The 20,769-nt window shown below is 41.0% G+C and overlaps 1 protein-coding gene across 2 annotated transcripts in view; it reads left to right on the top strand.

The window, feature by feature from the left end:
• Pramel48 (PRAME like 48) overlaps positions 1-13,805 on the top strand; it is a 28,784-nt gene extending 14,979 nt beyond the window's left edge. Inside the window, exons 1-4 of one of the 2 annotated variants that reach the window (NM_001360017.1) lie at positions 1,769-1,848; positions 9,802-10,115; positions 10,769-11,359; positions 12,320-13,805. In NM_001360017.1, coding sequence (NP_001346946.1) covers positions 9,829-10,115; positions 10,769-11,359; positions 12,320-12,887 — 1,446 coding nt within the window. In that variant the 5' untranslated portion in view covers positions 1,769-1,848; positions 9,802-9,828 and the 3' untranslated portion in view covers positions 12,888-13,805. Of the gene's footprint in view, positions 1-1,768; positions 1,849-9,801; positions 10,116-10,768; positions 11,360-12,319 lie in introns of those variants that run through there. The other variant, NM_177187.4, reaches the window with a different exon arrangement.
• Positions 13,806-20,769: the final 6,964 nt, after the last annotated feature.

Here is a 20,769-nt window from a genome sequence, read left to right on the forward strand (position 1 = left end):
CTTAGACTGTGGAAATTGTCACACAGATCTTTACTGGAGGTGATGTGGCAAAAGGCCAACCTAGATATCCATATGTGAACTACCTTAGCTGATAACTTTATCCACCTACTCAAGATTTTGAATCCTGGCACATCTGGCATCCATGTGTTCATTTTAACTCATCCCAGAAGGCATTTGTTGCAGAATTCTTCAATTTAGATACTTTATTCTACTTAAACAACAGTAATGTCATCTAAAGAAGGGAACCATGTTTGTTTGCTCTTTCTTTCTTTCTTTCTTTCTTTCTTTCTTTCTTTCTTTCTTTCTTTCTTTCTTGATATTTTCTTTATTTACATTTCAAATGTTACCCCCTTTCCTCCCTGCCATTGAATTCTCCCTATACTGGGACATAGAGCCTTCAGAAGACCAAGGGCCTCTTCTCCTATTGATGCCCAATAATGCCATCTTTGGCTATATATGGTGGAGAGACATGGGTCCCTCCATGTCTTGGTTTGGTAGTTTAGTCCCTTGGAACTCTGGGGGTTCTTGTTGGTTGATATTGCTGTTCTTCCTATGGGATTGTAAAACCCTTCAGATCCTTCAGTCCTTTCCCTAACTCCTCCATTGGGGAGCCTATGCTTAGCCCAATGGTTGGATGTGAGCATCTGGCTCTGTATTTCTCGGGTTCTGGCAGAGCCTCTCAGGAGAGCTATATCAGGTTCCTGTCAGCTCACACTATTTGGCATCCACAATGGTGTCTGGGTTTGGTGACTGTATATGGCATGGATTCCCAGGTGGGGCAGTTTCTAGGTAGACTTTCTTTTAGTCTCTGCCCCATACTTTGTCTCCATATTTGCTCCTGTGAATATTTAGTTCCCCTATCTAAGAAGGGCCAAAGTACCCACACTTTGGTTTTTCTTCTTCTTGAGCTTCATGTAGTCTGTGAATTGTATCTTGGTTATTCCTAGGTTTTGGGCTAATATCAAATCAGTGATTGCGTACCATGTGTGTTCTTTTGTGATTGGGTTACCTCACTCAGGATAAGGCCCTCCAGGTCAAACCATTTGCCTAGGAATTTCATAAATTCATTCTTTTTAAAGGCTGAGTAGTACTCCATTGTGTAAATGTACCACATGTTTTGTATCCATTCCTCTGTTGAAGAACATCAAGGTTATTTCCAGCTTCTGGCTATTATAAATAAGTCTACTATGAACATAGTGGAGAATGTATCCTTATTACATGTTGGAGCATATTCTGAATATATGCCCATGTGTGGTATAGCTGGATACTATGGTAGGACTATGTCAAATTTCCTGAGGAACAGAGAGAGACTTATTTCCAAAATGATTGTACCAGTCTGCAATCCCACCCGGAGTGGAGGGGTGTTCCTCTTTTTCCACATCCTCATCAGCATTTGCTGTCACCTGAGTTTTTGATCTTAGCCATTCTGACTGGTGTGAGGTAGAATATCCACTGTAGTGGATGTCTGGTTTTCAATTTTACTATATCTGAAATGAACTGCAATCCAGAATTGGAAGGCTCACCTGTGATCCTGATCTTGAGGCTGGGAGATACAGGATTCTGCCTTGGATCTTGACATGGAGATCTTGGGGCATAGTGGCTATGAATCTCAGGAGACTAAAGCAAGGAGATCTTTAAATTCAAGGTCATCTGGGGCAATGTAAGTTCCAGATTCGGGTGTGGTGGTACACACCTTTAATCTGGGCCACACCTTCTACTGGAGATTTACACAAAAGTGGAAGAAGAAAGACTCTCTTCTGTGTGCCTGTGGGACTGAGCAACTGCTAGATCCTTGGACTTCCATTCACATCTGCTGCTGACCATTGTTGGGGAGTTGGACTACAGACTGTGAGTGATCATCAGTTCCCTTACTATACAGTGATCACCAGTAAGTTCTCTAACTCTAGAAAACCTGGACAAGTACATCCACGTTAGCTTGTGTTAGATGCTGTGTATCCATTTTTATGTTGAGGTTTTGATCAGTTAGACTTGAGAGTATTGGAGGATGATAAATACAGAGCAGCTTGCTTTCTTATACATGCAGATGTCCAGTTAGACAGGCACAATTGGATAGGGATGATTTCTTTTTTACAATGTCTCTTTAGCATTCTCTGTTAAAAGTCTAGTGTCCATGCTTGATAGCTGTGTTGGTTTATTTCAGGTCTTCAGTTGTATTCCATTGATCAATCTATCTGTTTTACTGCCAATACCACACAGTTTTCGTTATACTATGGGCATGTAATACTACTTCAGATCAGAGATGGCGATACTTCTAGGAATTCACGTGTTGTAGAGGATTGTGGTCCTTGGTCTCAGTCCAATGGTTGCCTGTGAATGCCTGCAATTGTCTTAGGTGCTATTAGAACCTCTCAGAGGACAGCCAAATCAGGCTCCTTTATGTAAGCACATCTTGTCATCAACAATACTATAGGTTTTTGATGTCTGCTGATGGGATGGATCTAAGGATGCCTGTTCCTGGATGGCCCTTTCTTCAGTCTCTGCTCCAGTTTTTGTCCCTGTCTTCCATTAGACAGGAACAAGTCTAGGTTAAAAATTTTGAGATGTGTGAGTGGCACCTTCCCTCAACTGGAAGCCATGCCTAGCCACTGGAGGTGGTCTCTTCAGGTTCTGTCTCCCCTGAATGGCATATTTCATCTTGAATTTTATTCTTTGATTGCTTGGTTATTTATTGTTTGATTGATTTATTCTCCTTTTTGCTCTTGACCTTCTTGGTTAGAATCCTATTCTGAGACACATGGTTGTTCTATTGCTAGGGATAATTTAGAATTGCAACTCAAGAGGGATCCTCTTGCCTTGGCCTTCCTGCTGGAAGGATTATTATGTGAGGCACATCACCTGGTTATGTTTTCCTCATTTGTGACCAGCATGGTTCAGAGGGAAATTCACCTGGGAGCCATAGTCTGTCCTTGAAAATACATGCATGAAACCATAAAATACCATTGTAAGAGGACCTGACAAATACCTTTGTGCAGAACTTTTGGAGAGTCCTTGTAGGAGTTTGGCAGGAATTTGATATTGGCCTAGAACAGAGAAGTAGGCTCAGCTAAGAATATTAACTTTTGCTGGGGGTGGTGGCACAAGGCTTTAATCCCAGCACTCAGGAGGCAGAGGCAGAAAGATTCTGAGTTGGAGGCCAGCCTGGTCTACAAAGTGAGTTCCAGAACAGCCAGGGCTATACAGAGAAACCCTGTCTTGAGCTTCCCCCCCCCCAGGGGAAAAATATTTACTTTTGGGCTAATACAAAGTTCAAGGAAAACTCAGCAGAGGAATGTAGCATTGAGTTTTTCCATGGTCATCGTGATAAGCCCGGAGAACCAGGCAACATGGGACTTTCATTTGTTTGTTTGTATCTTTGTTTCTTTGATGGTTTTTGTCGATAAAATTTTTATTGGATATTTTATTTATTTGCACTTCAAATGTTCTCCACTTTCCCATACCAATTTGCCCTCTGAAAAACCTCTATCCCATCTCCTCCCCCAATCTTACATTTCTATAAACGTGCTCCCATACCCACCCACTACTGACTACCCACCCTGGAATTCCCCTACCCTGGAGCATCTAGCCTTCACAGGATCGAGGGCCTCTCCCCCAACTGATGCCCAACAAAGCCATCTACTGACACATGTGCAGCTAAAGCAATGGGTCCATACATGTGGATACTTTGGTTGGTGGTTCAGTCTCTGGGAGCTCTTGGGTTCTGGTTGGATGATATTGTTGCTCTTCCTATGGAGCTGCAAACCCTTTCAGCACCTCCAGTTCTTTTACTAACATCTCCATTGGGGACCCCTTACTCTGAACTTTGTTTATTGCCTTGTTTGTTCCTTGACCTAAAACTGACTTTATCCTTTGCATGTATTTAGACTGGTATAAAAGCAGACTAAAGAAAAGTGAATCTACTTCAGCCTTAGCACTGGATAGAGTCATGGAATAATGTTGTCTAATCGTCATTCACAACCTTGAGACCCTGTTGCCTGACTGAGCTAGCTTTGTCATACTTTACACAATTATTTTTCCATTCTGGAATAAAGAGGCTCGCTTCATGCTTTGCCAATCTTTAACTGTAGTAGCACTCAGAAAGCTGAGGCAGGATGGCTTCATCCATTTTGCAGGGAATTCTGTGGTGTAACTCCAGTAGTAAATCTTTGCTTGGCATTCATATTTTAGGTTATAAACCACTGTACAATCTAGAAAAATGGGGGCATGCCTGTGTTCCCAGAACATGTGAGTCTGAATAGAGGCTCAGAAATCCAATGGCATCTTTGCTTTAATAGATAGTGTGAGGCAAGCCTGCTCTGTACTAAAATGTTTTCAAAACAAGTTAAAAGGTATGTCAGGGAGGGGCATGCCATCAATGATTCTAAAAAGTTGGAGCAGATTTGAGAAAAGAATCACTGGACATGGAGAGATGATCAGGGTTTACTGGGCAGAGAGAAAATCTCTAGGATTAGGAGATTTTCAGAATACCTGATATTTGCAAAACACATAAATTCAATGCCCAACAAGTGTGGTTGTGTCTTGGAACTACCTTTAGCTTCAGTGTTTCTGGGATCCTCTTCCCTTTCCTAGGCTTAATAAGTAGTATGCTACCATGCAGAAACACACACACACACATGCACACACACACACACACACACACACACACACACACACACACTCTCTCACTCACTCACACAGAGACCTTGGATGATTCAGACCTAAAGGGGAATCTTCATCAAATCCTCCCCTCAAGGCTCAGGGAATCCTGTAGAAGAGAACAAAGAAAGAGGGATAGAGTCAGAGGGAATGGTGGACGTGAAGGAAGCCAGGCCTTCTTAAATACAGGAGAACTAAAACACATATAAACTCAGAGAGACTGAAGTATAATTCTCAGGGCCTGTGTGGATCTATACCACATAGGCTATCAGTGTTGAGAAAGGAAGTAGACACAAGTTCCCATCCCAAACCCAGAAATTATTGAAAACCATTTACAAATGAAAAATTAGTTTTCTCAAATGGACTCTCCTTGAGGGTACAAATCTCATTCATATGGGCAGGTCTACAGGCCAACACAAAGTGAACTCAGAGGCCTCTTTGGAGGTCCTATGTCTCATAATGTTTTGTCAGGCCTCTTGTCTTTTGGGGTTTTTTGGTTTTGCTTTTTAATTTAACTCTTTTTTTTTTAATCTTACAACCCACTAACTGTTCTCAAGGTTACACCCTAGCACACTACTTCTAGGTACCTTCTTATCATGTCCTCTGAGTGGTTGGAGGCTCCCTGGGCATCCCCACATCCTGGTACTTTAAGTATTTTCAAGGCAGGACATATCCTCTCCCTCTGAAGCCAGGCAAAGTAGCTGAGTTAGAAGAACATACCCCACAAACAGGCAATAACTTCTGAAGTGGCTGCACTCCATTTGTTAAGGGACCAATATGAAGACCAAGCTATACATCTCCTACATCTGTGTGGGGAGGCCTACTCCCAGCCCATGTACGTTCTTTGGTTGGAGCTTCAGTCTCTGAGAGCACCAAAGGTCCCAATTAATTGACTCTTACTGGATTTCCTACAGTGTCTTAATAACCTTCTGCTCCTTTGCTCATGTATTATGACTACCAATTTTGGTTTTTATTGGATTCTTGTTTGTGTGAACCTGTCCTGTATCTATATGCATTCCTTGTGGTTTTTTTCATGGGCTATTTTTTCTGTTTCTTTATTTTGTCATATTCCAATATGTAACAGTTACCTAGGTTTTATATTCCATCTATGTCTTCATATATTTCCTGGATCCCAAAAAATGTGTTGGTGGTCTAGAAACCACTAGACCCTAAAGGGTTTCTCTCCTTATACCTGTGGGTCCCATTCTGAATTCAGGCTTGGTAACAAGTACCATTGATCACTGAGCCATCTCACAGTTTACTAAACTCCCTTATAGTTTTTTCTTAGAGCTGGGTGTGGTGGTGCATGCCTTAAATCAAGGCCAGCCTCTGGTCTACAAAGTGAGTTCCAGGACAGCCAGGGCTACACAGAGAAACACTGTCGTCCCCCCCCCCAAAAAAAAAGTTTTTTCTTAGAAAATACACGTTTCATTTTTTGTTTTTAGTTTTCTTCAGACAGGGTTTCTGTTTAACAGGCATGGCAGATCCAGAACTCAATGTGTAGACCAGACTAGCTCAAACTCCCAGACCTACCTACATCTGCCTCCTTAATTCTGGGATTAAAGGCCTATAGTAGCATCTCACACCTAGCTAGATTTTGTTTTTATTTGTTTGGTTCGGTTTGGTTTGGATTGTGAGAGAGTGTTTCTCTATTTTGGAGCCCTCCTTGTCCCACACTTTAATCTGTAGATCAGTCTGGAGTCTAAAGATCCAGCTCCTCCCTCTGCAGCCAGGGTGCTGGGATTAAAGTCTGGTCCTACCCTACCCCACTCTGCCTTAATTGTAAAACAGACCTTAGTCAATAGGCTTCACTGGCTAAGAATTAGCTACTTAGATAAAACTAGCCTTGAACTCACTGTGCCCAGTTTGCCTTTGCCTCCAGAGTGCAGGGATTAAAGGTGTTTGCCACAATTCCTTTTACAAATTTAATTCTCTTAAAGATTTAGCCTGGCAGTGGTGGCACACGCCTTTATTCCCAACTCAACACTTGAAAGGCAAAGGCAGACAGACTTCTTAGTTCAAGGACAGCCTGGTCTTAGCTTGAGTTCCAGGACAGCCAGACCTACACAGAGAAACCCTGTCTCAAAAAAAACAAAACAAAAGCGTTTTCTTCACTGTGTTTTGGTGTTTTTCCTACATGTATGAATGTTCAGCACATGCTTGCCTAGTGTCCAAGAAGGTCAGATGGAGTTTTCAGGTTTCTGGAAACTGGAGTTACAGATCATTTCAAGCCACCATGTAGGTGTTCAGAATAGAGTATTAATAGGTGCTCATTATTGGGGAGCAAACTCTTCAGCACACGGCTCACTCCTGATTTCATCTTGGGCAAGCATGCTGGTCAGATCCTACCTGACACATTATCTGTTTTCTGCAGCCAAAGGCAGCATCTCCCTCAGACCCTCCAATTTCTGTTTCTCTTTAGGTCTATTTAGAAGTAGACCCAAATGTAAGCTCAGGCTGTCCTTCTATTTACAATATGGCTGATGATGGCTTTGAATTTATTCCCCTGCTTCCAACTCTTGAACTGTGAGTTTCCAGGCATAGCCATTATGTCTGCTGCATACAGTGCTGGAGAGAGGAATGGCTGTATGCTGGGTAGCTCCTTACAAACTGAGTGCACACCCAGCACACTTGGACACTGTTAATGGAATCAGACAATGCTCCTTCCTCTAACATTTATGTAGGTGCTACTGCAGTTTATTGAAAAAGCATCCAATTCAGGCCTTGAGCTCCAGAACATACTCCTTTCTATTAAAAACTCTTTGTCCTAGATCCAGTGACAATAATATCGATGAATTATTTTCTGTCTATTATCATCAATAGATTAAACCCTGATCTGAGGCAAATCAGACTGACTTTGTGCACATGAATAAAATTGGCCCAGGTGTGGTGTTTCTCAACATTAATCCTAGCAGCAAGAACTATGCTGAGGCAGGAGGATTGCTAGAACTTAGAGTTTAGAAACAACCCTGGCTTCACAGCAAGACCCAATCCTGTAGCAACCTCAAAACTATGTAATCATAAGGCAAATGAAGGAGAAAATCTACAAATTCAGTGATGTGTTATTAAGTAACAAGTGAAATGTTTGAGGGATATGCTATGGAGGTATTCTCACTGAGAGCTCTAGTGCAATCAATGAAATGGCTGGATGTTACATATAGAATTAAAAGGGCAGAGTTTAACCATCCAATCCAATTCTAGTTTGAGGTTGAATTATATGGCTGCAATAGGAAGGGTTATTCAGAGAGGCTTCAGTGGAGACAGAAAATATTCAGATCTGGAGATTGGATAACTGCCTGGGTTGTCTAGGACTCAGAGACCTATCTGCAGTACTCAGAACTGGTATGTAACTGGTTTCCCTAGGGTTAAGCAGTTTGATTTGAAACCCTTTAGATTCCAGGATAGTACAGGAAATTTCATTTTCTGTTTCTTTAATAAAATACATTGAAGACCTTGGGTTTCATTCCCAATGATGTTTTAGCCTCATCTCCACTATATCTCTAAGATAACTTGTATATTTCATTACTGTGCTTGATATATTTTTTGATACAAGAATTTTCTAAGATGTTGGGCGTGTTGCTCTGGGTTAGCTGAAAATCAGATCATTCTGACTAATGTGGTCTTTCATATTTCCTTTCACTGAAATGATGATTTGTTTTTGTTTTTGTTTTTGTTTTTATTTTTGTTTTTGTGAGACCTTAGCTCATGTAACTTTGATCATCTTTAACTCCTGGTAGCTGGAATTACATTTGTAAGTTACTCAAATGTCTTACCTTAGTCTTTGCTTTAGATCATTTTCACATAGCTGTGGTTTTTGGATAACCTCTGCTTTTGGAACCAAGGTGAGCCTGACAGTCTTGGTAGGAACCCACAGATGTTATCCTCCTTACTGGAAATTCAATATTGTTATACAACACACGAACTTTTTGGTTGTATTATTGTTTCTTTTCTTGTTTTGTTGTTGTTGTTGTTGTTTGATTGCTGGTCTTTTTTTGTTGTTGTTGTTTTGTGTTGTTTGTCCTTTTTTTTTCTTTTTTATTACTAAATTTAATTTCTCTTCAACTAAGTTTTACAGTCCAGTCATTATTCCCTTCCTGGTCTGCCATTTGTTCCTCATCACATTCTTTATTCTCATCACCCCACCCTTTTGATAATTTTACTTATTTACATTTAAAATGTTATCTCTCTTCCAGGCTTCACCTCACAAACCCCCTCCCATGATGTGTTCCCTTTACCTCTAAAACATCACTCCCCCACCTACCCACACACTCCTGCCTCACCCTTCACTATGACTAATAAGCCTCCAAAGGACAAGGGGCCTCCTCTCTGAAATAAGCCATTTGCTACATATGTTATCAGGAACCATAGACCCACTCATGTATGCTCCTTGTTTGGAGACTTAGTCCCAGGGAAATCTGAGAGGTCCACTTAGTTGATGTTGTTTTTCTTCCTATGAGGTTGTAATCCCCTATATTTCCTTAAATCCTTCCCTATGTCTTCCATTGGGGTCCACATGCTCAATGCAAAGGTTGCCTGTGAGTATCTGCAGTTGTCCTTAGACAGGTAGTGGCACAGCCTCTCAGAGGACAGTCATATGTTGACAACAGCAATAGTGTTTAGGTTTGGTGTCTGCTGATTTTATAGATCCCAAGATCCCAGTCTCTCAAGAGCCTAATCTTCAGTCTCTGAACCATCTCTTTTCCCTGTTTTTCCTTTAGTCAGGAACAATTCTAGGTTAAAATTTTTGAGATGGATGAGTGGCCCCTTCCCTCATAAGGGAGCCATGCATATCGACTGGGGTGTCCTCTTCAAGTTCTATCTCCTCTATGTTCCATATTTCAGCTAGGATCATCTGTACTGGGTCCTGGGAATCTCTTCCATTTTGGTTCCTTTCATTCTTTTCTTTGTAAAGAAAGGGAAACACATAAAAATATTTTGACCCCAAAATTATGTGTCCATTAGAGTACTAGAGAGGCTCCCATGATGCCAGTCTGTCTTTACACCACCAGTTTAGGATGCAGAAATAAATTGATGTCTCTAGCACTGTAACTCTAGAGCAGTAATTCAGAAACTAAATAGTTAATGTGGTGGTGAGGAAGTATTATAAAGTTGTCTTGAATATGTATTCTTTTCTAACTACTTCCCCAGGAGCCTTCTTCCTGAAGACCTGAGAGGATGAGTGGTCAGACCCCACCCACACTCCAGAAGCTAGCAAGGCAGACACTGCTGAGAGATGAGGCTTTGGCCATATCCTCTCTGGAGGAGCTGCCAGCTGTGGTCTTCCCACCACTGTTCCAAGAGGCCTTTGCTGGCAGACTCAACAAGCTCATAAAGGCAATGGTGGCAGCCTGGCCTTTCCACGATCTCCCTGTGGGGCCATTGATAAATATGCATAACCTGGAAACCTTGCAAGCTCTGCTAGATGGAGTAGACATGAGACTAACAAGAAAATTTCACCCCTGGTAAGCAATATCCAAGTATTGTATATGGGAGCATAAAGAGTACACAGTAGACATTGCCAGGGAGAATGGCTTTGTCCTAAGTCTATTAGATGCTTCTGATTGCATAAACAAGCAGAGATACAAGGTTTTGGAAATCTACTGTTTACTTGTAGAGAGCACATTTGGATATGGATTAGACTTGAATATGGACTAGAATATACTTAGCCTCACAGTAGAATGAGCCTATCCCTGGCCTTCCCAATAATAATAATAATAATAATAATAATAATAATAATAATAATAATAATAGAAATAATGTGTACCTTAGTGAAAGAAAAGTATTCAAGTGTACAGAAGCCCAGGAAAGCTTTTGTAGCATGCCTGAGTCCACCTTGGATATCAAAGTGCTTAAAAACAAAAACTGTAGCAGGGTCGGGCATGGTAGCACACGCCTTTAATCCCAGCACTTGGGAGGCAGAGGCAGTCAGATTTATGAGTTTGAGGTCTGCCTTGTCTACAGAGTGAGTTCCAGGACAGCCAGGGCTAAACAGATAAACCCTGTATCAAAAACTTTTTTTTTAAATTTAAAAAAAAAAAAGCTTTAGCAGGGAGGAGAGCTGAGTTTAGATATATATAGCAAGATGACTGCTGACATTCATAAGTTTCACCCACAGGAGGCCAAAACTTCAGGTTCTCGACATGAGAAACGTGGACCATGTCTTCTGGAACATATGGAGCGATGCAAATGACAGTGACTCTGATGCAGAGACCTTGGATGAAAAGCAAGTAGTGAAGGCCCCTCGCAGATATGCACTGAGGCAGCGTCTGAAGATCATAGTTGATCTGTCAATCAGTTCTCAGCTCAATGAACAAAAAGCATATTTCTTGAATTGGGCCAAGCAGAGAAAGGGGTCCATAAATTTCTGCTGTACAAAGATGAAGATCTGGGATGCACCAGACGAAGTTATCAGAGAAATCATGAATGTTTTCCATCCAGAGCACATTACAGAATTAGAACTGTATACCGACTGGACTCTGTTGCGGCTGGCACATTTTGCTCCCTACATTGGGCAGATGAAAAATCTTGAAAGAGTCTTCCTGGCACCACTCCACAAGAATACCTCCCCTATTATGAATTTGACAAGGGACTCAAAAGTCAAGTGTATTAAAAAAATTATTTCTCAGTTTTCCAAATTCAACTGTCTCCAACATGTCTTCATGAAACGTGTCCATTTTCTCAGAGACCACCTGCATCAGATACTAGGGTAAGCAAGTATAGAGACCTGGGTCAGCTACCAAAGCAAATCTGTCTCTCTTCTCTTAAGGATTAGTGGTACATAATGCCTGCCACTCACTAGGAACAAAATTTAGATACTCATAACACTCTGAAAGTTATGTCTTGTTTCCATGTATACTGACATATACAAGGGAAATTTTACAAGTTAATTCAGTGTCTCAAATAAGCACTCATGGAGTACAGAAGTGATTTGATGTAAAGAGGAGGTCAGTTCTAGTAAGCATGGGTTGTAATTCTTCGTCAATCATGCCCACTCAATCAAATGGAAAGGGACCAGCAGGGGAGTGTGTAGTAAGGTGTCAGGGTACACCTCAGCTCATTGTGAATGTGAACTATATGCTCAGATCTGTGGGAACAGCCTTCTATCTTTGCCCAGTTCCCCTGGATGAAATGTTTTGAGCCCAAGTAGCACTGAGTGCATGGGACAAGGAGTATAACTTGGACTGAAAATTAGAGCCAGCATGACTGCAGAGGAAATGAAAGAATGGAGATTCAATGAGTTCACAGCAAATATCAAAATCCTGTCAGGGGTTTCTTGGGTTGGTCTTTTGGAGACAGGGTTTCTCTGTGTAGCCCTGGCTGTCCTGGAACTCACTTTGTAGACTAGGCTGGCCTCGAACTCAGAAATCCACCTGCCTCTTTCTCCTGAGTGCTGGCATTAAAGGCATGCACCACCAAGCCCAGCTTCTGTGTGCCTTCTTAGCTTAAGTGATGAACTGGTTTTCAGCTTGAGGGTGAGGCCCAAGGGTGAATTGTGAGATTGGCATGACTGAGCAGTTTCCAACAGGAAGCATCATAGATGTTGTCCTTGATCATTTACTTAAACTGACCTTGGGGCACTTGGTTCATTCTACCACTGTGTACATCCCAGCCAAACCTTTACAACACCACTTGCCAGAACTAACCCTCTGGTCTCCTCTATCCCTAGGTGCCTGAGGACGCCCTTGCAGACCCTCTCCATCACTCACTGCCTAATTTCACAGACAGACTTGGATTCCTTTTCCTGCTGTCACAACCTTTTTAAGTTAAAAAATCTGGAAATCAGAGGAGTGACATTATTTGCTCTCGATCTTATGCCTCTGAGAGGTCTCCTAGGAAAACTGGCAGGTACTCTTGAGTCTCTGGATTTTCAGTGGTGTAGCATGAAGGACTCCCAGCTCATTGTCCTCTTACCTGCCCTCAGTCAATGCTCTCAGCTCAACCAGATCAACTTCTACAGCAATGACTTCTCCATGGCCATCCTGAAGGACCTTTTGCAGCACACAGCCAACTGGAGCAAGATGAATGTGGAACAATACCCTGTCCCTCTGGAGTGCTATGATGCATTGGGTCATGTCTCCAGAGAAAGATTTGTGGAACTTTGTCAGGAGCTCATGGATACCCTCAGGGCCAAAAGAGAGCCTAAGAGCATATCTTTTGCAACAAATGTCTGCCAAAATTGTGGCAAGACCTGTGTCTATGGCCAGGGGGCAAGACTTTGTTCCTGTTTGCAGTAAACATGGATACAGGACTTCTGAATATGAATAAATGACATGCTTGGGACACATCTCTCATCCAGGGTGCTCAGAGACTGTGACTTCAGACACTTCCCATATGGTTAGAAGTAAAGAGATGTGTAGTGACTGGGACCCTGAATGCTTAGATAGAAATGTGGACTATTCCAATAGACTGTTGGACCAGGGACATGATGGAATCAGAAAAACAGTTTGGCATTTATATGTGGCTTCTGCCCAGACAGTATATTTAGATGCTTTTTTGTGTACCTATAACCTCTCTCTCCAGGGTCTTTGACTTTTACCAACCTTACTACCAGGTTCAGGGTCAGGATGATAGAATAGGTCCAGGATTGGAAAGACACTGTTATTTTATGAAGGAAGCAAAGTTCCAGGTGAATATGGCATGTATAAAATAAAAGTTTTCTTGACACATCTTTCCCTGGTCTCTTGCCTGGGCTACATGTATAACACTTTTGTGTGGCTGATCAGTTATGTGCACAAAACATTTACATTAATGTGAGGAAGATAAACACAAATCTTGTGAAGGGGGGATTAAGAGGATCACAGATGGTTAATATCCAGTATGTTGAGACCACAAGGCACCTTGGACCCATCAAAGATGCCTAAAGGTAGGAAGACAACATAGAGCAAAGTAAACAGGCTTTCCATTCTAGCTTTAAATCCTGATCTTTTTGTCATGCCTTAATGAGCTTACTAACCAGAACCTCTATATACAGTCTTTATGCCACATGTCTCTAGAGCTCTATTCCTATGGAGTCCCAAACTCTATGAAGTAACCATAGTGTATAAAAAGGTGCCAACAATTATGCAGGTACCTTTGCTACATAAAGTATTTACTTTCAAAAAGACTTGTATTTTAAATCTTCAGTTGTAATAAAAATAAAAGAAACAAAAATCTCCCTCTGCCTAGTCATTATACCCCTTTCTGTATGGTAAAGTATTATTGTCTGAATTGAATAGCATATCTAAACAGATGCTCTCTGGAGATAAGTCAAAATGTACACATTGGTAGGTTTGGTCTTCTCATTGTGTCCTGGATTTCCTGGATATTTTGAGTTAGGATCTTTTTGCATTTTCCATTTTCTTTGATTGTTGTGCCGATGTTCTCTATGGCATCTTCTGCACCTGAGATTCTCTCTTCCATCTCTTGTATTCTGTTGCTGATGCTCAAATCTATGGTTCCAGATTTCTTTCCTAGGGTTTCTATCTCCAGTGTTGCCTCACTTTGAGTTTTCTTTATTGTTTCTACTTCCCTTTTTAGGTCTAGTATGGTTTTGTTCATTTCCATCACCTGTTTGTATTTTTTTCCTCCTTTTCTGTAAGGACTTCTACCTGTTTGATTGTGTTTTCCTGTTTTTCTTTAAGGACTTGTAACTCTTTAGCAGTGTTCTCCTGTATTTCTTTAAGTGATTTATTAAAGTCCTTCTTGATGTCCTCTACCATCATCATGAGATATGCTTTTAAATCTAGGTCTAGGTTTTCGGGTGTGTTGGGGTACCCTGGACTGGGCGAAGTGGGAGTGCTGGGTTCTGATGATGGTGAGTGGTCTTGGTTCCTGTTAGTAGGATTCCTACGTTTACCTTTCGCCATCTGGTAATCTCTGGAGTTAGTAGTTATAGTTGACTCTGTTTAGAGATTGTTCTTCTGGTGATTCTGTTACCGTCTCTCAGCAGACCTGGGAGACAGATTCTCTCCTCTGAGTTTCAGTGCTCAGAGCACTCTCTGCTGGCAAGCTCTCTTACAGGGAAGGTGCGCAGATATCTTGTTTTTGGACCTCCTCCTGGTCGAAGAAGAAGGCCCAAAACAGGGCCTCTCTCAGAAGCTGTGTTGCTTTGGCAGTTCCCAGAAGCTGTCAGCTTCTGTGGTGCAGACTCTCACCTGTGCAGACAAAATTCCTAAGGGCCAAAAAGGGGGAGTGGGCGGGTAGGGGAGTGGGGGTGGGTGGGTATGGGGGAATTTTGGTATAGCATTGGAAATGTAAATGAGCTAAATACCTAATAAAAAATGGAAAGAAAAAAAAATGTACACATTGATGCCAGGCCTGTCACAATTCAATCTTAGGAAGGTGGGTAAAGTTATCAGCTATGGTGGTACACATGAACATCTAGGCCAGCTTAAGGGATAGAAGAAGACTAAAAAACAACACACCTCTCTCAGGTTCCTTCTTTCTGTCTTTCCCCACAACCTGTCTCCCTGTCTGAATGTTCAGTACTCTGGCCTTGTTCCTTGGGACCAGTGAACTCACCTGAGGTTTGCTCATAATAATGCATTCAAGTTCTTTAAAGAAGCAAGCCATATATGGAGAGATTGCTCACAGCTTAAGGGTACATGCTGATTTTGCATAGGAGCAAAGTTTGATTTCAGTGCTAATAATCAGGTTGCTCTTGGCATGTACTCAGTCTTCAGGTGATAGGACCCTCTTTTCTGGGTTGTGTGGATCCTGGCTTTCACAAGCACAGATCCACATAATATACATGAAGCTACACACCAATCCAAAGAAGTCTTTAAATAAAAAAGTAATGACTCAATTTCACGAAGAAATTAAAAATGGCTCAATTATTTAAAATGGGGATGTTGATTGCATGGCTCAAGAGAGCACGTGGAGTTTGAGGTGTGTGCATTGACCTCAGTTGGTGAGCTCTATAGGGTGCTCTGGACTCCAGAGTTTGAACTACTGTTCCAAGAATGAGGGAGAAGAAATTAGGAGTTTGTCAATGTTCACCATTTTTTCTCTATATATTTTAATGTATATTACTGTTCTATTCCATGTATGCTTACATATCATAAAAGGCACCAGAACCCAGGTAACAAAGTCTTGGCTCTTAGTTAATTGCTAGGTTATTTTCAATATATTTTGTTTAGAAATAGCTGAGATTAGTTAACGGACAACAGTCCAGATTACTTTACATAGATACTTTCAAAGACATCAGAAATCCACAGCATGTGACACTTAATATTTATTCATTTGTTGTTGAGACACATCTGTTCTTGACATCACCCATTTCTAGATTCAAGGAAAACGTGAGCAGCCAGCCAGTGCTCTTAACTGCTCAGCCATATCTTCCTCCCCTTTCCTTTGCTTTTATTTTACTGAAAATATTTTTTCATACATTGTGTTGTGATTATGTCTTCTCCTCCCTCAACTTCTCTGAAATCATCCCTGCCTTCTCTTCATCTCAATCCACACCCCTGGAAACGAAACAGCCACTCTAAGAATGATGAGACAAAACCAGGTGTGATGGTACAGAAGTGTAATCCCAGCACTTGAGAGGAAGACACAGTGAACCCTCCAGCCTGATCTACTAAGTGAGTTATAGAATAGCCAGAGTTACTCAGAGACCCTGTCTTGAAAAACAAAGAAAAGCAAATACAAAAGCCAAAGCAAAAGAAAAACGCAAGTTGGACCAGGACAAAATAAATAAACCAACAGAAAAAAGTCAAGCCAGGCATAGTGGTGCATGCCTTTAATCCCAGCACTTGGGAGGCAGAGGCAGGTGGGTTTCTGAGTTTTAGGCCAGCCTGGTCTACAGAGTGAGCTCCTGGTCAGCCAGGACTACACAGAGAAACTCTGTCTTGAAAATAACAAACAAACAAAAAGAAAGAAAAAAGTTAAATTAAAAAAAATAAAAACAACAATTAAATGCCCTTAGAGATACAGAGCACATTCAACGACAGAGAAATCTAATAAAAATAGGAAATTTTTAGCTATCATATACAACCAAAGGACCTACTATATAAAAGGAAAACTAAATAAATAAAGAAAAGGGCCTGATGCATGCTATTTCAACACAGAGCTGCCTAAATGCACTTGAGTTTGCTTTGTGTTGGCATCTACTGCTGGTCACTCAGCCTCTCCTTAATGTGGAGTCTCTTTCCACATGGAGACTCCATTTGACTGAAGTGGTGTTTCATTTGCAAGTCTTTATGGATTGGAGATAGCTTCTGTGTTAAGAATGGAAATTATGTGACTACTTCTCTCAACATAGTCATGTCATGTGATATAAACTCATACATGCCTCTGCACGCTACTTCAGATTGAGTTTATATGTGCATCAGTTCTGCTGTGTTTTAGAAAGCATGGTGTCTTCAGTTGAGGGGCCGCTGCTATGAACATAGTTGAGCAAGTGTCTTTTTGGTATTGTGAGTCCTCTTTGGGAAAATGTCTAGGAGTGGTAAAGCTGGATCTAGAAGCATTCTCAAATTTCTGAATTACTGCAAGATTGATTTCAAAAGTGGTTGTCCAAATTTTCACTCTCAGAAACAATTGAGGAGTGTTCCCATTGTTGTATAACCTCCCCAACATGAGCTGTCACTCGAGGTTGTGAACTTAGCCATTCTGAAGTGTGTAAGATGGAATCTCAAGAGTCATTGCGATTTGCATTTCTTAGATGATTTGGAATGTTGAACATTTATTTAGGTGCTTCTCAGCCTGTAGAGATTCCTCTGTTGAAATATTCTGTGTAATTTAGTACTTGATTTTTAAGTTGGAGGATTTGGCTTGTGGATAACTAATATTTCGTTGTATTTATAGTTTTTGGATATCATCCTTCTGTCAGATGTAGTGTTAGTGAGGATCTTCTTCCAATCTTTAGGCTGTCGTTTTGGCATGCTGATGCTCTCCTTTGCTGTATAGAAGCTTTTCAGTTTCACCAAGTCCCATTATTAATTGTTGATCTCATGGTCTGAGCTATGGGTTTCTCTTCAGGAAGTTATCTCCTGGGGCAATGTGTTCCAGACTAATCCCCTACTTTCTCTTGTATTAGATGTTGTGCATCCATTTTTACTTTGAGGTCTTTGATCAGTTGGACTTGAGAGTACTGGAAGATGAAAAATATAGAGCAACTAGCTTTCTTCTACATGCAGATATCCAGTTAGACAGCCACCCATTGATGAAGATGCTTTCTTTTTTCCAATGTCTCTTTTGCCTTCTCTGTTAAAAATGAAGTGTTGATGGTTGATAGTTGTATTGGTTTATTTGTGCACATTCAGGGGTATTCCATTGATCAACTTTTCTGTTTTTCAGTCAATACTATGCAGATTTCATTTTACTATGGTTATGTTGTACAACATGAGGTCAGGGATGGTGATACTTTTAGAAGTTCTTTTATTGGAGGGGATTGATTAGCTATCCTATATTTTTTATTTTTAATTTTCCATATGGAATAGAGAATTGAGCCTTCAAGTTCTGTAAGAATTGTGTTGGAATTTAATGGGAATTCCTTTGAATCAGTAAATTACTGTTGGTATGATGACATTTTGTACTACATTAATCACCTGATTGCAGGATCATGAGAGACCTTTGCATCTTCTAATGGCTTCTTCTATTTAATTCTTCAGAAACTTGGAGTTCTCTTCATACAGGTATTTTGCTTGCTCAGATAGTTATACCAGTAAAGTTCGCATGATTTTTCTCTTTTATTGGGTGTTGTTGCCCTAATTTCTTCCTCATCCTGGTTATCTTGACTTAACTCTCTATCTACCACTTTGAAAAAGGCATTTTCCATCTCTAGCATTGCTCTGGAAGAATCTGAAGTGTCTTTCATATATAATATAAATGCATCTGTGAATAGAGATACTGTGACTTCTTCCTTCCCAACCTGTTCCCTTCAATTGGCATCAGTTGTCTTATAGCTCTAGCTAAACCACCAAATTCTATATTGCATATATAGGCAGTTAGTTGACGGCATCATGTTAACCATGTCATTGATTCATTAATGGAACTGCTCCACCTTTCTCTTCCTTAATCCTAGGTCGGTTATCAGCTTGCTGTATATTGCTTTTATTGTGTTTATGTGTATGCCTTTTATCCCTGGGCTCTACAGCACTTTTATCATGAAAGGGTGCTGGATTTTGTCAAAGGATTTTCAGCATCTGATGAGATGACCATTTATCCTTTTACTTTCCACTTGTTTATATGGTGGAAATATGCTGCTGTATTTTCCTAAGATGAACCATTTCTGCATCCCTGGAATAAAGCCTACAGGATCATGATTGATGGTTCTTATCATGTCTTCTTCAGTTTTGATTCCACTTGTGTTATTTAGTATTTGGTATCGATATTCATATGGCAAACTTTGTCTAAATTCTATCAAATTTATTTGTAGAGTCATTGTTGTGTGGTCTGTGTATCAACATGGCTGTGACCTTATAGGATAGATAGATAGATAGATAGATAGATAGATAGATAGATAGATAGATAGATAGATAGATAAATAGTTGGATGGATAGATGGATGCATAGATACCTAGGTAGATGGACAGACAAACAGATAGTCTGACAAACAGTGTCCTAATACAAACCCCTTGTATACTTTTACTCATCCATGTTGCAGGCCTCAAACTGGACGCCAAAGCAATCAAGGCTATGCTCACTAACTGAGATCAATGAACACACCTGATACTCCACATCCTCTCTTCATTGTGTGGCATTAGGGAACAACACTGGAGCCACACCAAAGTCAGACAACCTCGCTGCTGCTTAACATCTCCATTTCAATAAATTAGTTAATTTTATTTAGATTTTTATTAGATATTTACTTTATTTACATTTCAAATGTTGTCCCCTTTTCAGGTTTCCCCTACAAAAACCCACTATCCCCTCCCTCCTCCCCATGCTCACCATCCCACCCACATGTGCGTCCTGGCCCTTGCATTCCCTACACTGGAGAATACAGCACTTACAGAACCAAGGGCCTCTCCTCCCATTGATGACTGACTAGGCCATCCTCTGCTACATATGCACCTTGAGCCATGAGTCCCACCATATGTGCTCTTTGGTTGGTTATTTAGTCCCTGGGAGCTCTGGGGTTAATGGTTAGTTCATATTGTTGTTCCTCCTATGTGGTTGCCACCCCCTTCAGTTCCTTGGGTTCTTTCTCTAGCTCCTTCATTGGGGATCCTCTGCTCAGTACAATGGTAGGTTTTGAGGATCCATGTCTGTATTTGTCAGGCACTGGTGGAGCCTCTCTGGAGACAGCTATAACAGCCTCTGTCAGGAAGCACTTGTTGGCATCCACAAAAGTATCTGGGTTTGGTGATAGAATATGGGATGGATTCCCAGGTGGGGGAGTCTCTGGATAGACATTCCTTCAGTTTCTGCTCCACACTTTGTCTCTGTTACTCCATTCATGGGTATTTTGTTCCCCCTTCTAAGAAGGATTGAAGTATCCACACTTTGGTCTTCCTTCTTCTTGGTGATTTGTGAATTATATTTTGGGTATTCCAAGCTTCTGGGTTAATATCCACTTATCAGTAAGTACATACCATGTGTGCTCTTTTGTGATTGTGTTATCTCACTCAGGATAGTATTTCCTAATCCATCCATTTGCCTATATCATAAATTGCCTATTCCATAAATGTGTTGGTTTTAATAGCTGAGTAGTACTCCGTTGTGTAAATATACAACATTTTCTGAATCCACTACTCTGCTGAGGGATATCAATGTTCTTTCTAGCACCTGGCTATTATAAATAAGGCTGCTATATGCATCAGAAGATGACCTAGTCGGCCATCAGTGGAAAGAGAAGCCCATTGGTCGTGCAAACTTTATCTTCCTCAGTACAGGGGAACGCCAGGGCCAAGAAGTAGGAGTGGGTCAGGGAGTATGTGGGAGACTTTTGGGATAGCATTGGAAGTGTAAATGAAATAAATACCTAATTAAAAAATAAAATAAAGCCGGGCGTGGAGGCACACGCCTTTAATCCCAGCACTCGGGAGGCAGAGGCAGGTGGATTTCTGAGTTCGAGGCCAGCCTGGTCTACAAAGTGAGTTCCAGTACAGCCAGGGCTATACAGAGAAACTCTGTCTTGAAAAACCAAAAATTAAAAAAATAAAATAAAATAAAATTTAAAAATAAGTAAATA

This window comes from Mus musculus, chromosome 5, assembly GCF_000001635.26.
Source record: "Mus musculus strain C57BL/6J chromosome 5, GRCm38.p6 C57BL/6J".
NCBI lineage: Eukaryota > Metazoa > Chordata > Mammalia > Rodentia > Muridae > Mus > Mus musculus.